The 21,719-nt window shown below is 38.8% G+C and overlaps 1 protein-coding gene across 1 annotated transcript in view; it reads right to left on the bottom strand.

Moving 5' to 3' along the window:
* The window catches only part of CFAP54 (cilia and flagella associated protein 54), a 901,430-nt gene that overhangs the window by 18,415 nt on the left and 861,296 nt on the right, over window positions 1-21,719 (bottom strand). The window contains exons 71-72 of the mRNA XM_053719246.1: window positions 1,710-1,892; window positions 523-629 (exon numbers count right to left, since the gene is read on the bottom strand). Of these exons, the coding sequence (XP_053575221.1) occupies window positions 523-629; window positions 1,710-1,892 (290 nt within the window). The remainder of the gene's footprint in view (window positions 1-522; window positions 630-1,709; window positions 1,893-21,719) is intronic.

Consider the following 21,719-nt stretch of genomic DNA (forward strand, 5'->3'; position numbering starts at 1 on the left):
AAAGAGAATGACTGGGGTAGGCGGAGCCTAGGAGGGATCATGTGACCAGCTTTGCTGGGCTCTTTGCCATTTCCTGTTGGGGAAGAGAATATCCCACAAGTAAGGATGACGCCGTGGACCGGACACACCTATGTTGGAGAAATATATTTTGTGGGCTTTTGACCATTTGTTCCCTAAAGGAATATACTTTGTCACTTGTGTCTGGTCTTAACTGTTTAGTATTAATGCTACTTATTGTGTATCAAAATATGTATATTGACTGTGATTATTATAATAATAAGTATTATTATTATTGTTATTAGTATTATTAACTCCTATAAGCCTGCCTTAGCTTTACCTTCAACAAAGGATACCAAGAGAAGAAAGCACATTTTATGATAGAAATAAAATGGAAATTTGTTTAAAATCTCATTCTCTATCTGAATTACAAAAGTTTAATTTTGACTTTATTTCTCTTTAAGAGTCACTCAAACTTAGTCGTATTATTGTTTAAACCCCACAGCAAATGAAAAATATCAATACCGTGAAAGAGGGATCCACTTGTGCCCACAAAATATGTTGTCTGGGTCACAGCTTGTAGTATTTTTAACATCAATTTTGTTTTTATTGTATGCATATATTAGCATCACCTGTAAGATACAAGAACAAACATACTTTTATTATCACAATATGCATGAAATGTTATACTTTTTCATATTTTCTATCTTGGTAACTAATTTTGAATCTACTCTGTATTCAAGAAATGTGTAGAGCAATTCAAATAACGGAAACTTTATACATAGAAGATAATATGTGAAAAAGATACCCCTTTTTATATAATAATATATTTACTACAAGTTACTGATTTGTTTAAAAAATATTTAGAAATATTTAAAATGCACTCTGAAGTATGGGCAATTCAGCATATTTTGTATTTTTTCATTTATTGATTGAATTCTAAAGTGTTTTGTTTAGTCTTGGAATAATACACATAAAAGTAAACAAGCATATGATTCCTCAGCAATGGAGTTGAAAGAACATACAACAAAAATAACAGACGTTTCAAGCAAACTATTTTAAAATAACACCTACATAGGAAAGCTTTCAAAAGGACATTAAACACTAAATAAACGCTAGATAGAATGATGCATTCAAAGAAAAGATTTGTCTGAGAAAAACGTAGATGTATTTTTTAAAGTTTCATTAGCTGTTTGAAAATTGACAAAATAAGTGTGAATCTTTTTGTCTATAACATTGGGAGCTGCCATGTTGTAACTTAGGTTACCTTCTCTGCTGTGGCCAATTAGAGAAAGTCACTAGAGTGTGCAGCCAACGGCTGTGTGGAATATAACAATGTTCTGCACTTCCACTTCTAACAAGAACTGAAAAGCTCACAATTTCCGAAAGGAATTACAGGAAAATGAGACAAAATAAATAATGAAAGTATATTGCAGACTTTTTATATATACCCAATTTATAATTTTATTTTACCATCTCAAAGTGTTTAATGTCCCTTTAAATCCATTTAAATTAAACCCAGTTTATTAAAAATGGTATGCTACTTAAAATAATGTGTGCCCTATATGCTATTTTTCATTATCTATCTCCTAAAGTCACTCATTCTTTACTTTGAATACAATAAAAATAAGAACTTATCTTATATACCATAAAAACACAATTTATGTTCTGCTTATGTAAAATCAGTGGCAACGAAAAAATGATTACAGTACCGTTAGTTCTCTGTTTTCTGACCCTCTTTCTAATGAAGGGCGATACCACTGCACACAAAGCTCCTTGTCCAAAGATTTCATTGCTACAAATTCATGCTGAGCTTCTGCTTTGCTTTCTACTGAAAGACTGACTTTTTTTGGTGATAGTGCCTTTTCTTGACGTTGGTTACTTTCGAAAAATATCTGTAACAAATAATGAGGCACAACATTATTCAAAACACAGAACACCAGGTCCTCAACAGATAGGGTTAATTACAGTGAAGGGATGTTATGGATATGTAGAGATCAATGTTATAGAGGCTGTGGCTAGATATTCCTTGCCAGATGGTCACAGCAGGCAGCCATAAGTAGCCACTGCATTGTTTTATATAATTACAGTAACCTGCACGTGATCTAGGAGCATTTTCTAATCTGCTTTATTAGTTTTTATATATAACATAAATCATTATTTGTCTACTTGTGATTTCCTATTCATCAGATACTAGCCTTATATATTGTAAGCCAAATAATCATACAGTATGGGCCAGATTAAGGGTGGAGTGGTAGTTTGCGCCTTTGTTCGAGTGTTAAAACCACTGGAAGTAATTATTTTTGTGCTCAGAGATTCTCACTCGTATTACGAGTTGAAAGTAAAAAGTTTGCACTCTCGGGTTCACAAAGTGATGGTAACAAATAGACTTTGAGAAGTCAAGAACGCAAAATTGCATTTTCCCATAGACTTAAGTTGAGCTGAAAAAGTTGAAAAAACCCACACAAGTTGCACAAACGAGATTGCGATTATTTAAAAGCGCAACATAAGATGATAATATTTCATACTTCCGAATCTAGTGTTCTGCAGATAGCAGGATATGTTCTACTTATTCTTAAATAGATATTTAAATATATATATATGATGGATTTTTGTACATATATGATGGATTTTTGTATATATATATATATATATATATATATATATATATATATATATATATATATATATATATATATATATACACACACATAATTATAGGTATTATATACATATATACATGATTATAGAATTATTAGGTAGATATATATATATATATATATATATATATATATATATATATATATAGGAATATCAATTTGAAAATACATAGAACATATTCCCCTATGTGAAGAACATTGTGGAATGTGAAATATTTACAGTAAGTACACAGTTTGCACGCGTCTGGTTTTTCACTTGTACAAGTTGAAAGTAAATGCGATTTTTTGAGCGCTATTGAAGTTAATGCACACACAAGTTATAAGGGCTCAAAGATATGAGGCCTCAGGTGTTAGAAATATAAGGCAGACAAAGGGCTTTAATATAGAGATACAAAGATATACATGTCTAAATATGTACTGTATATCTGTATGTGTATTTACAGACATATACACATATAAACACATAAATACATATGTATACATATAAAGACAAATATATAAGTGCATTGGAGCCCTTTGAAGTTAAGTAGATGAAAACATATTTATGTAATATTCATATTTAATAAAGGTTTAACTATGTATTTACTGTAAATGTTTCACATTCCAATGTTCTGAACATAGCAGAATATGTTCTATTTATTTTTAAATAGATTTTCATATATATATATATATATATATATATATATATATATATATATATATATATATATATATATAAAATCATGTATATTTTTGTGCAAAAAAAAATCATATATATAGAAATATGTATTTCTGAATAAATAGAACATATTCTTATATGTCCTTTCGGGTTAATGCACTTGAGAATATGGGATTGGGGTTGTGCACGAGTAGGGTGTTTTTTCCACTTATTTTTCTCCATTAACTTCTATGGGGAATACGTGAATGCGTGCACGATATTCTAAGTTTGTCTTTTTTTATGCAAAAGCGCTAAAAAGAGTTTACTTTCAACTTGTAATACAAGCCCAACCCGGCATGCACTAAAAGCTTACTTATAGCACAGTTAATGCTCGAGTGGGAGCCTTAAATAGCGCCCCAATTGCAATCTGGCCCTTTATTAAAGGGACATTAAACACTAAATACATGCTAGATAGAATGATGCATTCAAAGAAAAGATTAGTCCATGACTAACATGTAGATGTCATTTTTAAAGTTTCATTAGTTGTTTAAAAAGTGACAAAATAAGTGTAAAGTTTTACAGGCCCATTTATCAAGCTCCGTATGGAGCTTGAAGGGCCGTGTTTCTGGCGAGTCTTCAGACTCGCCAGAAACACAACTTATGAAGCAGCGGTCAAAAGACCGCTGCTCCATAACCCTGTCCGCCTGCTCTGAACAGGCGGACAGGAATCGCCAGACATCAACCCGATCGAATACGATCGGGTTGATTGACAGCTCCCTGCTGGCGGCCGATTGGCCGCGAGTCAGCAGGGGGCGGCGTTGCACCAGCAGCTCTTGTGAGCTGCTGGTGCAATGTTAAATGCGGAGAGCGTATTGCTCTCCGCATTTAGCGAGGTCTTGCGGACCTGATCCGCAGTGTCGGATCAGGTCCGCAAGACCTTTGATAAATGGGCCTGTTAGTGTCTATAAAACACTGGGAGCTACCATGTTGTAACTTGTGTTACCTTCTCTGCTGTGGCCAATTAGAGACAGTTATACATAGGTCACTAGAGTGTGCAGCCAATGGTTGTGCTGGATTTAACAGTGTTCTGCACTTCCATTTCTAACAGGAACTGAAAAGCTCACAATTTCAGAATGGAATTACAGGCAAAGAGGAAAAAAATAAATAATGAAAGTATATTGCAGAGTTGTTTTATTATATACAATTTATCCTTTTATATTACCATCTCAAAGTGTTTAATGTCCCTTTAAATCTTGCATTAATATGGTTTTTCATGTTTTCATCTACTTGACTGCAAAGGGCTCCAAAGCACTTATATATATATATATATATATATATATACACAGTATATATATATATATATATATATATATATATATATATATATATATATATATACACACAAACACACAAAGTTCCAATATGAATCCGCCCTCCTGGGGTCAACCACCTAGCTGTTCAGCTTGTGCAAATAGACATCCGAAGAAAACAGACCAAGATTTTCACCAAACTTGTAGTCAAATTTTATTGACGTTTCGGGGATATATCTCCCCTTCTTCATAACAATAATTACACAATAAAACTGTGCTTAAATAGTGTGCAAATATCAACATAACCTCCCCCTTCCTGTGAAATATTCAATGGTATATACAACCAATTGACCCGTAAATTATCACAATACAATTCCAGTTTGTAACGTGCTAAATCTTTTTATAAATGTGACATCCATCTACAACATCAGTAGTGTTATAACAAATGATAATAGGAATATACTTTCTTATACCGTGCATATCAAAACATTTTACACCGATATTAGCAACAGCCTATTCGTGAAACCGGAAGTCGTTAATTTACATCACTTCCAGTTTCGTGACTACCAGATGTTGTCATATTACTTCACATCCGGTTTCGTAAAAACCGGAACTTTCTCCAACATGCTAGTTCCGGTCAGTGCCATATTCCATTTCTTATACAAACAAAAAGCAACCACAGTGATAGTGTACTTTTCACTTGGAGTGAATTTGAAATGTGCACTGTCACTGTGGTACACTTTTTGCTATATCACACCGATTCTTATGAAGAATATATACTGGGATTGCATGTAATACCTGAAGATATTATTACATTTACCCTGTGTTGCTTATTGGTTTTGGTGTATAATTATTGTTCTGAAGAAGGGGAGATATATCCCCGAAACAACAATACATTTGACGGTTTTCTTTGGATGTATATATATATATATCGCACAGAGAAAGTCTAGCACTTACAAGCTCTCAGCTAAGATTAAAAGCAAAAATGGAAGAGTTAGTTACCGCATATGGCCAAATGGGATAAGCCCAGGTACCACGTCAAGGTCTCTTCCAAAACCTGAGTCCCTAAACAGCCACACAATGCAAGCTCTCAATTCAACAAACTGGGAACAAGTGAAGGGTGCACAGGCTTATGTAATCACCCTAGACATATATAAAACACGGAAGGGGGCTGCACTCTCAGACCGGACTTGGTACACATCCCATGACCCTGCAACATGCACAGCCCTGAATGCACAATAGCACTCTCAGGAAGCTGCACTGTCCCCAGAGTCACAGGCAGTTAACCCCAGACAGGTCTGGGTGCAAGGCCCATAGGGAAAATTACAAAACAAATTAATACAGCATACAGAGAAAGTCCAGCACTCACTTACAAGCTCTCAGCTAAGATTAAAAGCAAAAATGGAAGAGTTAGTTACCGCATCTGGCCAAATTGGATAAGCTCAGGTACCACGTCAAGGTCTCTTCCAAAACCTGAGTCCCTAAACAGCCACACAATGCAAGCTCTCAATCCAACAAACTAGGAACAAGTGAAGGGTGCACAGGCTATAAATATATATATATATATATATATATATATATATATATATATATATATATATATATATATATATATGTGTGTGTGTGTATATACATATTTAGATATGTGTATGTATGTATCTCTTTGTTAAAAAGCCCTTTGCAGCCTTTTTTTAATAAAAATTTTTTTTAAACCTCATATCTTTGAGCCCTTATAACTTTTTATGCTATTTAAAAAAAAATAAAAAAAAAAAAATTATTAGATAGTGTTCTTATGAGTGTCACTGTACTTTTAAATGCATTTTTGATTATTTTATTTTTCGGGTAACAGTTAACCAGAACTCTGAGGTTGTGGTAATCATTCTAGAGTAAATCACAATTGCGCGTTCACATTTACTTCCAACTCGTAATATGAGTAGAATTTAACTTGCACGCAAACTGCTGCAAAAACCCTGTATAGTTTGTGCGCAAACGATAGGGCTAGATTACGAGTGTAGCGCTATGTGTGTAATAAGGTTACATAGCAATCCGTAGGGGACTTCTGGCACCGTCACATTCTCTAGTTTGCAGGCATGGTCTACATTATTTTCATTGACCAGGGAGAGGCTGACAGTATGGATTTATATATTTAAGGCTAATTCATTTATATTCCTTTGAAGGTTAATGCAATTTTAAAGTTATGATCTCTGTCTGTATTTGGCAAGTGGTTCAGTCTTTGAAAAACAAAATTTATGCTTACCTGATAAATTTATTTCTCTTGTGGTGTATCCAGTCCACGGGTTCATCCATTACTTGTGGGATATTCTCCTTCCCAACAGGAAGTTGCAAGAGGACACCCACAGCAGAGCTGTCTATATAGCTCCTCCCCTAACTGCCACCCCCAGTAATTTGACCGAAGACAAGCAAGAAAAAAAGGAGATACTATAGGGTGCAGTGGTGACTGTAGTTTAAAAATAAAAAACACCTGCCTTAAAATGACAGGGCGGGCCGTGGACTGGATACACCACAAGAGAAATAAATTTATCAGGTAAGCATAAATTTTGTTTTCTCTTGTAAAGGTGTATCCAGTCCACGGGTTCATCCATTACTTGTGGGATACCAATACCAAAGCTTAAGGACACGGATGAAGGGAGGGACAAGGCTAGAACTTAAACGGAAGGCACCACTGCCTGTAAGACCTTTCTCCCAAAAATAGGGTAACAGTAGGATGGTTCAAATAGTCTCCATCTTGAAGGATGGGACCCTGAGAAATTTGTTTAGGATCTTGAGATCCAAGATTGGTCTGAAAGTTCCCTCTTTTTTGGGAACTATAAACAGATTTGAATAGAATCCTTGCCCTTGTTCCTCCCTTGGAACTGGGTGGATCACTCCCATAACCAGAAGGTCTTGAACACAACATAAGAATGCCTCTCTCTTTATCTGGTTTGCAGATAATTGTGAGAGATGAAATCTCCCCTTTGGAGATGAGGCTTTGAAATCCAGAAGATATCCCTGGGAAACAATCTCCAGAGCCCAGGGATTCTGGACGTCTATTGCCCAAGCCTGGGAGAAGAGAGAAAGTCTGCCCACAACTAGATCCAGTCCCGGATCGGGGGGTTACTACTTCATGCTGTCTTAGAGGCAGCAGCAGGTTTTTTGGCCTGCTTTCCCTTGTTCCAAGCCTGGTTAGGTCTCCAGACTGGCTTGGACTGGACAAAATTTCCTTCTTGTTTTGCAGTAGAGGAAGTTGAAGCTGCGCCACTCTTGAAGTTTCGAAAGGAACGAAAATTAGTCTGTTTGGTCCTTAATTTGTTGGACCTATCCTGGTGAAGGGCGTAGCCTTTTCCACCAGTAATATCAGAAATGATCTCCTTCAGTCCAGGCCCGAATAGGGTCTGCCCTTTGAAGGGGATGTTAAGAAGCTTAGACTTTGAAGTAACGTCAGCTGACCAGGATTTAAGCCATAGCGCCCTACGCGCCTGAATGGCAAAACCTGAATTTTTAGCCGTTAGCTTTGTTAAATGAAAAACGGCGTCAGAAATAAATGAATTGGCTAACTTAAGAGCTTTAAGCCTGTCTAGGATATCATCCAACGGGGTCTCCACCTGTAGAGCCTCTTCAAGAGACTCGAACCAGAAAGCCGCTGCAGCAGTGACTGGGGCAATGCATGCAAGAGGCTGGAGAATAAAGCCTTGTTGTATAAAGATTTTCTTAAGGAAACCCTCTAATTTTTTATCCATTGGTTCTAGGAAAGCACAACTGTCCTCGACGGGGATAGTTGTACGCTTAGCTAGGGTAGAGACTGCTCCCTCCACCTTAGGGACCGTCTGCCACGAGTCCCGTGTAGCGACATATATGGGAAACATCTTTTTAAAAGCAGGAGGGGGAGAGAACGGTACACCTGGTCTATCCCATTCCTTCGTAATAATTTCTGAAAACCTCTTAGGGATTGGAAAAACATCAGTGTAAACAGGCACTGCAAAGTATTTGTCCATTTTACACAATTTCTCTGGGACTACAATGGTGTCACAGTCATCCAGAGTCGCTAAAACCTCCCTGAGCAACAAGCGGAGGTGTTCAAGCTTAAATTTTTTTTTTTTTTTATTGAGGTGAAGTAAGGCATAAAATGTTTTAAGACATTCCACAATTACTATTAAAGAAAACATGTTACAGAGCAATCCATGCAAAAAAAATAAAAAAAATATATATATAGTATAGATACATGGAATGTAAACAAGTCCAGTTAGTAAAACAGTAAAGTAACCATTACACATAATGCCATATAGAGAGCTAATATAAACATGCCTTTAAGAGTCGAAGCTTCCCCTCTGAGCAAAGGGCCACTCTTGGGTCCCTGGTTAAGAATTTGTTGCAATGGGAGGCTGCCTGCCAGATATAAGATCACTTATGGATCTAATTATAACCTCAAGTTTTAAAGTTTATAGCTGTAATGTAGTGGTTGGAAGTTTAAAATATTGATAATGTTATAACTATAAATATAAAATGCTAAGACACAAAGATATTAGACTCAAACATCTGCCCTTAATATGAGGAGTAACTGAAGTCAAAAAAGGGGAAAAGAGGGAAAAAAAAACAAAAAAAACATCAACAGACTAGGAGACCTCTCTTGCCCTGAAAGGGAGGAGGAAAGATTGTCTAGTATTATCTCAAAATACTGTGATGGCTCAGAAGACACCCAGAGATCAGATTAATTATACAGTAGTACATGGGATAGGGCTTATTTAGTATATCTGGGGTTAATATGTTATGCCTATTATACTATATTCTCTGTCCTTCAGGGTATGTTATAAGTGTACCATAGTTCATTAAGTCTCATATTGGCTATGTAGTTATGCTAAAGAGGGTCATAGTGATGCGCAAGTAGCAATAAGAATCCAGGAGTGTACTATATAAAGCAGTGCTCCAGAGTGTACCATAAGTCATACTGATAATAGTGGTTTAACTATAAATACTAAAAAATGTACCGAAAATCTGACTAAGTGTTATACTAGTAGGTAAGTTAAACTAATCTTGCTATTGATGCAACCCATGTGTATAGGGGGCTCTGCAAAGTTATTTTGCCCTGTCGATATAGGCATCATTCACTAGTGGTTCAACAGGCATAGTTGGTTAGTTTCTATTGTCTACCCCCATATTCACCAATTCAGGAGCAGGACCAGCCTGCATGAAAAGCAGGATAAACAAAGGAGCATTATCATAGTTTAGATGCATAAGTGTTTACAATGAACTATTACAACATTATAAGGCAAAATGCAAGGTAAAATTAACTGATCTTAATATTAGGTTGCATTTCTCAAGCCTGTCGGCATAAATGTAACGCTAAGGAGAGAAACATAATAGACAGTGCATATTATAAAGCAAACGTCCACATATTTTAGAAGAGCAGCATAGTAAACGGTACATATTGTAGGTAAATGTCCACTTATTTGTGCACAACATCTGACGACTATAGATCTGAACATAGCGTCCGAAAAAGGAAGGAGCCAAGCACAAAGTTCGCTACTAGTGGCAAAAGTACACAGCCCGTGTCATGCTATATCACTACAGCTGGCCTCTTTATGTCAACGGCAAACACTAATAAACAATAGCCCAATACTTTCCGCTAAGCATCCTCTCCAGCTCTAGTGCAGGCCACCATTGCTGTTACGTCCTATGGTGGGAATCCACCCGGGTCCCACTTGAAAAACTGCAAGGCTTGATGTGTGGCTTCAAAGAACCCTGGTGCCTCTTTAAGGGCGCTCACGGCCTCTAGGCGCCTGTCTCCACGATTAGCTTGTACTTCTGGGAGGGCTCGCACAAAATAAATTATAGTCTCCGGGTTCCGAGATAAGGCTTGCTGGCTTGGGTCACGGGCACAATCAGTATTTTGGGAAAAAGCTGTGTATCCCACCTCTTCTAATTTTGCGCTTAAAACTTGCTGGCTTGGTTCACGGGCACAATCAGCAGCTTGAGAGAAAGCCGTGTAGCCCACCTCTTCTAATTTTGCGCTCTTCCTCTCATCTCTGTAGGGCTCAGTCTCTACAGCTCGGTAAGACGGGTTTTCCTCAGTGGTGCTAATGTCGGGTAGCGAACGTCGGGGCCCCAATACGTCGCCACTTTCTAGTATAGCTCCGTGAGGTCTGGTTAAGCTGGGCTGCTGAGTGGAACCGGCACCGCCGCTTTGAAATGCCATGACCAGTGAACCCTCCATCCCTTCATGATGTTTGGTAATTAGGAGGCTTAACTCTTTAAAGAAGTACGCTGGAATCTCCATCATGCGAGTTAGATGATAGGCGTTAGGCAGATGGGAAGAGCACGGTTGCGATAAAGAGATGCGTTGTCTAACCAAAGTATAAGTCAAACAGTGCTTTGCGGAGAATCACTGTCTCTTAACGACAGGAGCACCAAGGTGTCCCGCCGGGGGGTATTAGGTGGTAGGCCGCAACCTTAGTATCACTCCGGCGTGCTAGATTGAGTAGCTAGACCAAAAGATATTAGCATTATGTGATAGAGCAGTGAATCTTTGATCAAGCAATTTAGACGATGCAGTGTTAGGATGAGGATTTTAAAAAGATTATAATTGTAGTTTGAAGAGACTAACACTCTTGCGACCTGTCATGGCCGCCGCCCGGAAGTTCCCCCCTTCAAGCTTAAATTTAAATGCTGTCATTTCAGAGTCAGACTGAAGTAACGCCTTCCCTGAATCAGAAATGTCACCCACAGATAGAAGCTCTCCTGCTTCGGCTTCTGTACATTGTGAGGGTATATCAGACATAGCTACTAAAGCGTCAGAAAGCTCTGTATTTGTTCTAGCCCCAGAGCTGTCTTTCCTTGTAACCCTGGCAGTTTGGACAATACCTCTGTGAGGGTATGATTCATAACTGCTGCCATCTCTTGTAAGGTAAACGCATTGGACGCGCCAGATGTACTTGGCGTCACTTGCGCGGGAGATATAGGTTTTGACACATTGGGAGAGCTAGGTGGTTTAATCTCCCTTTTGTCAGTCTGAGAAACCTCTGGTGATAAATCTTTAAAACCCATAATATGGTCTTTATAACTTATAGAAAGGTCAGTGCATTTGGTACACATTCTAAGAGGGGGTTCCACAATGGCTTCTAAACATAATGAACAAGGAGTTTCCTCTATGTCAGACATGTTTAACAGACTAGTAATGAGACCAGCAAGCTTGGAAAACACTTTAATAAATGTGAAAAAGCAATTAAACAAAAACGGTACTGTGCCTTTAAGAGAAAAAAACTACGACATAAACTGCAAAACAGTGTTAAAAAGTAGTAAACTCTACGAAATTTTTACAGTGTGTATAAGGGACTAAAGCAGCATTGCACCCACTTGCAAAAGGATGATTAACCCCTTAGGCCCCAAACCGGATTAGAAAAACGGTAAAACCGTTAAAAAACAGTCAAACACACTGCCACAGCTCTGCTGTGGCTCCTACCTGCCCTTAAACAGCATTTTTGCAGGAAAAAACCCTCTATAGTGGTCCTAGATGCCAGAGGACTCCTTTAGGGAAGCTGGATGTCTCAGTCTGAATATCAACTGCGCATAAAGTGCGCGAAAATAGGCCCCTCCCACCATGCACTCAATGTCAGAGGGCCTTAAAAAAGTACTCCTAGGTGTAATCTAACAAGCCATGTGGAAAACTAGGCCCCAAATAAAGATTTATCACCCTCAGAGAAAAAACGTTTTTCTGTAAGCTATGCAAACGTTTTTACACTAAGTAATATGAGAGTTAACATGAATATTACCCTTATCTTGTAAGCATGATCCCAGTCATTGTTAAATCACTGTATCAGGCTTACCTCAAATATACCAGGCACTGTCAGCATTTTCTAGACCTTATCATCTCTCTATAAAAAAATATACTGAACATACCTCAAAGCAGGTGATCTGCAAACCGTCCCCCCAACTGAAGTTTTCTTTCCATACTCTTCAGTTATGTGTGAGAACAGCAACTTTTTGGGGGCCATCTTGGGTACTGGCAGCTATCTGCCAGTACCCAGTTTGCAGAAAAAAATGTTTTCTGGTTTTTTTTCCACAGTTTTTTTTTTCTGTAGTGTAGCTTCCCTCCCACATACCAACCAAACACCCCCTGATTTAGCTTTTTTTTAAAATGTTATTAACATTAATACCTGATTACCTATCCTATTACTAATCCTATTTTCCGTAGTGCAGCGTTCCCACCAGCTCCCTCCCCGTGCACGCGCCCGCCCCCTCCATATCATGCACGCGCGCGCGCCCCCGGGCATCCCCGCCCACGATCTCGCCCCCCTGCACATCTCCAGGGCCATCGATGGCCGCCACCCGCCTCCCGGTCCTGCTCCCACCCACCAACGAAGGAAGCCACCGATCTCCGGTGCAGAGAGGGCCACAGAGTGGCTCTCTCTGCATCGGATGGCCATACATGGTTATTGCAGGATGCCTCCATATTGAGGCATCACTGCAATAACCGGAAAGCAGCTGGAAGTGAGCAGGATCGCTTCCAGCTGCTTTCCACACCGAGGACGTGCAGGGTACGTCCTCAGGCGTTAACTGCCTTTTTTTTGAGGACGTACCCTGCACGTCCTCGGTCATTAAGGGGTTAAATCTATAACCCCCTAAAGTGAGCCCCTAACACCGCCGCTATCTACCTTACCTACCCCCTAAAGTGAGCCCCTACCCCGCCGCTATTTTAAAATTATTAACCCCTAATCTAATCCCCTACCCCGCCTCCATCTATATTAAATTATTTAACCCCTAAAATACTAAACTATCCCTACCACTAAACCTAAGTCTAACCCTACAAATAGCCCTGAAAAGGGCTTTTTGCGTGGCATTGCCCCAAAGTAACAGCTCTTTTGCCAGCCCTTAAAAGGGCTTTTGGTGAGGCTTTGTCACAAAGTAAACTGCTCTTTTGCCTACAATCTACATCCCCCTACACCGCGGCCACCTATAATAAATGTATTAACCCCTAATCTAATCCCCCTACACCGCCGCCAGCTATATTAACTATATTAACCCTAATTATATTAGGGTTAATATAGTTAATATAGTTATTATATTATATATATTAACTATATTAACCCTAATTATATTAGGGTTAATATAGTTAATATAGTTATTATATTATATATATATTAAGTATAATAACCCTATCTAACTCTAACATCCTAACTAAACTCTTATTAAAATAAATCTAATATTAATATTATTAATTAAAATATTCCTATTTAAATCTAAATACTTACCTATAAAATAAACCATAAGATAGCTACAATGTAATTAATAATTGAAATAAATTATAATATTACCCTTATCTTGTAAGCATGATCCCAGTCATTGTTAAATCACTGTATCAGGCTTACCTCAAATATACCAGGCACTGTCAGCATTTTCTAGACCTTATCATCTCTCTAGAAACAAATATACTGAACATACCTCAAAGCAGGTGATCTGCAAACCGTCCCCCCAACTGAAGTTTTCTTTCCATACTCTTCAGTTATGTGTGAGAACAGCAATGGACCTTAGTTACAAACCGCTAAGATCATCAACCTCCAGGCATATTCTTCTTCCAATTTCTGCCTGAGAGTAAAACAGTACAACGCCGGTACCGTTTAAAAATAACAAACTCATGATTGAAGGTAAAAACTACACTAAGTCACCACATATCTCTTGATACTTCCTTTCTTGTCGAGAGTTGCAAGAGAATGACTGGGGGTGGCAGTTAGGGGAGGAGCTATATAGACAGCTCTGCTGTGGGTGTCCTCTTGCAACTTCCTGTTGGGAAGGAGAATATCCCACAAGTAATGGATGAACCCGTGGACTGGATACACCTTTACAAGAGAAAACTAAACCTTGTGTTTCCTTCGCAGACAGCATGAAAGCACAACAGCAAAAAGCTGCACTTTCCTTCCCACAAGCTTATCATTTAACCATATCTTGATCAGTAGTTCTACCAACGTTCCAAACTGCATAGGAGCAGGCTGTGGCCTCAGTTTATCAAGCTGCCAAACCAGCTTTTGAGCCTACACAGTGGTTTACTTCTAAAGTCATTTGCTCCTCCGAGGCCCCGAATGTGGGTAGAAAGACGGCAATCCTTTTTTTCCCACAGAATGATAAATAGGAGTCTATTTACAGGCAGGGCTAACTAATACATTAGGTTTTGTGCCCAGGGTCCACAAACTTATAAAGGGCCACGAAATTAGAAGAAAACAAAATTAACTTTTAGAGATGAGGCGAATGTTTAATTATTTTCTTAAATAACAAAAAATTTACATTAACATGAGTTTCTCGTGGCTGATGCAAAAGGGAAATGCAGACTTCTCTTTGTAGGACATTGGGCCCTCTCTCTGTGTCAGTTCTCTGCTCCTATTGGTTAGAGAGGTGACATCATCCAGTCCCAGAAACAGTGCTACTGTCTCTTCTCATGAAGGAAAAAGAGTATAGGGCCCACAAAAGTCATGATACGACCCTGAGCTCAAGATAGTCAATAACATTTAACAAGACATTTTTACAAAATAACACTACTTTTGTTTGACTTGGGGGTCGATCCGATATAGATCGTAGTTTGCGGCGCAAGCGAGGGAACCCGCGTTGCCCGCAGTTTCAGCTCGCAACTCGAGCTATCCCATATATGTCGCCGTCAGATGCTAACGTGCCGTAAGTCTGACAAACCAGCGATGTCCAGAAATCTGCGCAAGTACAAATTTCTGGCGTCGCCAGTGACTTGCGGCACGTTAGAAACTGCCGGCGCCTACAAAACCTGACTGAAGTCTAAATCACCCGCACTGTCTAACACGCCTCCCTAACATAGCCTGACACGTATAACACGCCTCCCTAACATAGCCCGACACGTCTAACCCTCTATCCGCTATCCCCCCTCACTATCCTAACAATAAAATATGTATTAACCCCTAAACCGCCACTCCCGGAGCACGCCGCTACCTAATAAAGTTATTAACCCCTAAACCGCCGCCAGCTATATTAAATCTATAACCCCCTAAAGTGAGCCCCTAACACCGCCGCCATCTACCTTACCTACCCCCTAAAGTGAGCCCCTACCCCGCCGCTATTTTAAAATTATTAACCCCTAATCTAATCCCCCTACCCCGCCGCCATCTATATTAAATTATTTAACCCCTAAAATACTAAACTATCCCTACCACTAAACCTAAGTCTAACCCTACAAATAGCCCTGAAAAGGGCTTTTTGCGTGGCATTGCCCCAAAGTAACAGCTCTTTTGCCAGCCCTTAAAAGGGCTTTTGGCGGGGCTTTGTCACAAAGTAAACTGCTCTTTTGCCTACAATCTACATACCCCTACACCGCGGCCACCTATAATAAATGTATTAACCCCTAATCTAATCCCCCTACACCGCCGCCAGCTATATTAACTATATTAACCCTAATTATATTAGGGTTAATATAGTTAATATAGTTATTATATTATATATATTAACTATATTAACCCTAATTATATTAGGGTTAATATAGTTAATATCGTTATTATATTATATATATATTAAGTATAATAACCCTATCTAACTCTAACATCCTAACTAAACTCTTATTAAAATAAATCTAATATTAATATTATTAATTAAAATATTCCTATTTAAATCTAAATACTTACCTATAAAATAAACCATAAGATAGCTACAATGTAATTAATAATTAAAATAAATTATAATATTACCCTTATCTTGTAAGCATGATCCCAGTCATTGTTAAATCACTGTATCAGGCTTACCTCAAATATACCAGGCACTGTCAGCATTTTCTAGACCTTATCATCTCTCTAGAAAAAAATATACTGAACATACCTCAAAGCAGGTGATCTGCAAACCGTCCCCCCAACTGAAGTTTTCTTTCCATACTCTTCAGTTATGTGTGAGAACAGCAATGGACCTTAGTTACAAACCACTAAGATCATCAACCTCCAGGCATATTCTTCTTCCAATTTCTGCCTGAGAGTAAAACAGTACAACGCCGGTACCGTTTAAAAATAACAAACTCATGATTGAAGGTAAAAACTACACTAAGTCACCACATATCTCTTGATACTTCCTTTCTTGTCGAGAGTTGCAAGAGAATGACTGGGGGTGGCAGTTAGGGGAGGAGCTATATAGACAGCTCTGCTGTGGGTGTCCTCTTGCAACTTCCTGTTGGGAAGGAGAATATCCCACAAGTAATGGATGAACCCGTGGACTGGATACACCTTTACAAGAGAAAACTAAACCTTTTGTTTCCTTCGCAGACAGCATGAAAGCACAACAGCAAAAAGCTGCACTTTCCTTCCCACAAGCTTATCATTTAACCATATCTTGATCAGTAGTTCTACCAACGTTCCAAACTGCATAGGAGCAGACTGTGGCCTCAGTTTATCAAGCTGCCAAACTAGCTTTTGAGCCTACACAGTGGTTTACTTCTAAAGTCATTTGCCCCTACACCGCTGCCAGCTATATTAACTATATTAACCCTAATTATATTAGGGTTAATATAGTTAATATAGTTATAATATTATATATATTAACTATATTAACCCTAATTATATTAGGGTTAATATAGTTAATATCGTTATTATATTATATATATATTAAGTATAATAACCCTATCTAACTCTAACATCCTAACTAAACTCTTATTAAAATAAATCTAATTACATTATAGCTATGTTAGGGTTTATATTTATTTTACAGGTAAATTGTTAATTATTTTAACTAGGTATAATATTAATTAAATAGTTATTAACTATTTAATAGCTACCTAGTTAAAATAATTACCCAATTACCTGTAAAATAAATCCTAACCTAAGTTACAAATACACCTACACTATCAATAAATTAAATAAACTACAAATATCTATCTAAAAATACAATTAAATAAACTAAACTAAATTACAAAAAAACCCCCACTAAATTACAAAAAATAAAAAAAGATTACAAGATTTTTAAGCTAATTACACCTATTCTAAGCCCCCTAATAAAATAATAAAGCCCCCCAAAATAAAAAAATTCCCTACCCTATTCTAAATTAAAACAAGTTCAAAGCTCTTTTACCTTACCAGCCCTTAAAAAGGCCTTTTGTGGGGGCATGCCCCAAAGAAAACTGCTCTTTTGCCTTAAAAAAAAACACAATACCACCCCCCAACATTACAACCCACCACCCACATACCCCTAATCTAACCCAAACCCCCCTTAAATAAACCTAACACTACCCCCCTGAAGATCTCCCTACCTTGTATTCACCCAGCCGGGCAGAACTCCTCATCCGATCCGGGCGATGTGTTCCAGCAAGCGGCAGTGAAGTCTTCTTCCATCCGGGCGATGGACCAATCAGTCAATCGGATTGAACTTGAATCTGATTGGCTGATTCAATCAGCCAATCAGATTTTTCTACCTTAATTCCGATTGGCTGATAGAATCCTATCAGCCAATCGGAATTCGGCGGATGCCATCTTGGATGACGTCATTTAAAGAAACCTCATTCGTCGGGAAGTCGTCGTGCCGGAAGGATGCTCCGCGGCGGAGGAGCGAAGTAAGAAGTTTGAAGATGCCGATTTGCTTGAAGACGTCGCCGATGGAAGAAGACTCTCTGCCGCTTGCTTCAAGACATCGCCCGGATGGAAGAAGACTTCACTGCCGCTTGCTGGAACACATCGCCCGGATCGGATGAGGAGTTCTGCCCGGCTGGGTGAATACAAGGTAGGGAGATCTTCAGGGGGGGTAGTGTTAGGTTTATTTAAGGGGGGTTTGGGTTAGATTAGGGGTATGTGGGTGGTGGGTTGTAATGTTGGGGGGTGGTATTGTGTTTTTTTTTTGAAGGCAAAAGAGCAGTTTTCTTTGGGGCATGCCCCCACAAAAGGCCCTTTTAAGGGCTGGTAAGGTAAAAGAGCTTTGAACTTGTTTTAATTTAGAATAGGGTAGGGAATTTTTTTATTTTGGGGGGCTTTATTATTTTATTAGGGGGCTTAGAATAGGTGTAATTAGCTTAAAAATCTTGTAATCTTTTTTTTATTTTTGTAATTTAGTGTTTTGTTTTTTTTGTAATTTAGTTTAGTTTATTTAAGTGTATTTTTAGATAGATATTTGTAGTTTATTTAATTTATTGATAGTGTAGGTGTATTTGTAACTTAGGTTAGGATTTATTTTACAGGTAATTGGGTAATTATTTTAACTAGGTAGCTATTAAATAGGTAATAACTATTTAATAGCTATTATACCTAGTTAAAATAATTAACAATTTACCTGTAAAATAAATATAAACCCTAACATAGCTATAATGTAATTATTAATTACATTGTAGCTATCTTAGGCCTAGATTTAGAGTTCGGCGGTAGCCGTCAAAACCAGCGTTAGAGGCTCCTAACGCTGGTTTTGGCCGCCCGCTGGTATTTGGAGTCAGTGATTAAAGGGTCTAACGCTCACTTTACAGCCGCGACTTTTCCATACCGCAGATCCCCCTACGCCATTTGCGTAGCCTATCTTTTCAATGGGATCTTTCTAACGCTGGTATTTAGAGTCGTTTCTGCAGTGAGCGTTAGAGCTCTAACGACAAGATTCCAGCCGCCTGAAAATAGCAGGAGTTAAGAGCTTTCTGGCTAACGCCGGTTCATAAAGCTCTTAACTACTGTACCCTAAACTACACTAACACCCATAAACTACCTATGTACCCCTAAACCGAGGTCCCCCCACATCGCCGCCACTCGATTAAAATTTTTAACCCCTAATCTGCCGACCGCCACCTACGTTATACTTATGTACCCCTAATCTGCTGCCCCTAACCCCGCCGACCCCTATATTATATTTATTAACCCCTAACTTGCCCCACACAACGTCGCCGCAAGCTACTTAAAATAATTAACCCCTAATCTTCCGACCGCAAATCGCCGCCACCTACGTTATCCCTATGTACCCCTAATCTTCTGCCCCTAACATCGCCGACCCCTATGTTATATTTATTAACCGATAATCTGCCCCCCACAATGTCGCCGACACCTACCTACACTTATTAACCCCTAATCTGCCGAGCGGACCTGAGCGCTACTATAATAAAGTTATTAACCCCTAATCCGCCTCACTAACCCTATCATAAATAGTATTAACCCCTAATCTGCCCTCCCTAACATCGCCGACACCTACCTTCAATTATTAACCCCTAATCTGCCGACCGGAGCTCACCGCTACTATAATAAATGTATTAACCCCTAAAGCTAAGTCTAACCCTAATACTAACACCCCCCTAAGTTAAATATAATTTTTATCTAACGAAATAAATTAACTCTTATTAAATAAATGATTCCTATTTAAAGCTAAATACTTACCTGTAAAATAAATCCTAATATAGCTACAATATAAATTACATTTATATTATAGCTATTTTAGGATTAATATTTATTTTACAGGTAACTTTGTATTTATTTTAACCAGGTACAATAGCTATTAAATAGTTAAGAACTATTTAATAGTTACCTAGTTAAAATAATTACAAATTTACCTGTAAAATAAATCCTAACCTAAGATATAATTAAACCTAACACTACCCTATCAATAAAATAATTAAATAAACTACCTACAATTACCTACAATTAACCTAACACTACACTATCAATAAATTAATTAAACACAATTGCTACAAATAAATACAATTAAATAAACTAGCTAAAGTACAAAAAATAAAAAAGAACTAAGTTACAGAAAATAAAAAAATATTTACAAACATAAGAAAAATATTACAACAATTTTAAACTAATTACACCTACTCTAAGCCCCCTAATAAAATAACAAAGACCCCCAAAATAAAAAATTCCCTACCCTATTCTAAATTTAAAAAGTTACAAGCTCTTTTACCTTACCAGCCCTGAACAGGGCCCTTTGCGGGGCATGCCCCAAGAAGTTCAGCTCTTTTGCCTGTAAAAGAAAACATACAATACCCCCCCCCCAACATTACAACCCACCACCCACATACCCCTAATCTAACCCAAACCCCCCTTAAATAAACCTAACACTAAGCCCCTGATGATCTTCCTACCTTGTCTTCACCATGCCAGGTTCACCGATCCGTCCTGGCTCCAAGATCTTCATCCAACCCAAGCGGGGGTTGGCGATCCATAATCTGGTGCTCCAAAGTCTTCCTCCTATCCGGCAAGAAGAGGACATCCGGACCGGCAAACATCTTCTCCAAGCGGCATCTTCTATGTTCTTCCATCCGATGACGACCGGCTCCATCTTGAAGACCTCCAGCGCGGATCCATCCTCTTCTTCCGACGACTAGACGACGAATGACGGTTCCTTTAAGGGACGTCATCCAAGATGGCGTCCCTCGAATTCCGATTGGCTGATAGGATTCTATCAGCCAATCGGAATTAAGGTAGGAATTTTCTGATTGGCTGATGGAATCAGCCAATCAGAATCAAGTTCAATCCGATTGGCTGATCCAATCAGCCAATCAGATTGAGCTCGCATTCTATTGGCTGATCGGAACAGCCAATAGAATGCGAGCTCAATCTGATTGGCTGATTGGATCAGCCAATCGGATTGAACTTGATTCTGATTGGCTGATTCCATCAGCCAATCAGAAAATTCCTACCTTAATTCCGATTGGCTGATAGAATCCTATCAGCCAATCGGAATTCGAGGGACGCCATCTTGGATGACGTCCCTTAAAGGAACCGTCATTCGTCGTCTAGTCGTCGGAAGAAGAGGATGGATCCGCGCTGGAGGTCTTCAAGATGGAGCCGGTCGTCATCGGATGGAAGAACATAGAAGATGCCGCTTGGAGAAGATGTTTGCCGGTCCGGATGTCCTCTTCTTGCCGGATAGGAGGAAGACTTTGGAGCACCGGATTATGGATCGCCAACCCCCGCTTGGGTTGGATGAAGATCTTGGAGCCAGGACGGATCGGTGAACCTGGCATGGTGAAGACAAGGTAGGAAGATCATCAGGGGCTTAGTGTTAGGTTTATTTAAGGGGGGTTTGGGTTAGATTAGGGGTATGTGGGTGGTGGGTTGTAATGTTGGGGGGGGGTATTGTATGTTTTTTTTTACAGGCAAAAGAGCTGAAATTCTTGGGGCATGCCCCGCAAAGGGCCCTGTTCAGGGCTGGTAAGGTAAAAGAGCTTGTAAT

The sequence above is a fragment of the Bombina bombina genome, chromosome 6 (genome assembly GCF_027579735.1).
Source record: "Bombina bombina isolate aBomBom1 chromosome 6, aBomBom1.pri, whole genome shotgun sequence".
NCBI lineage: Eukaryota > Metazoa > Chordata > Amphibia > Anura > Bombinatoridae > Bombina > Bombina bombina.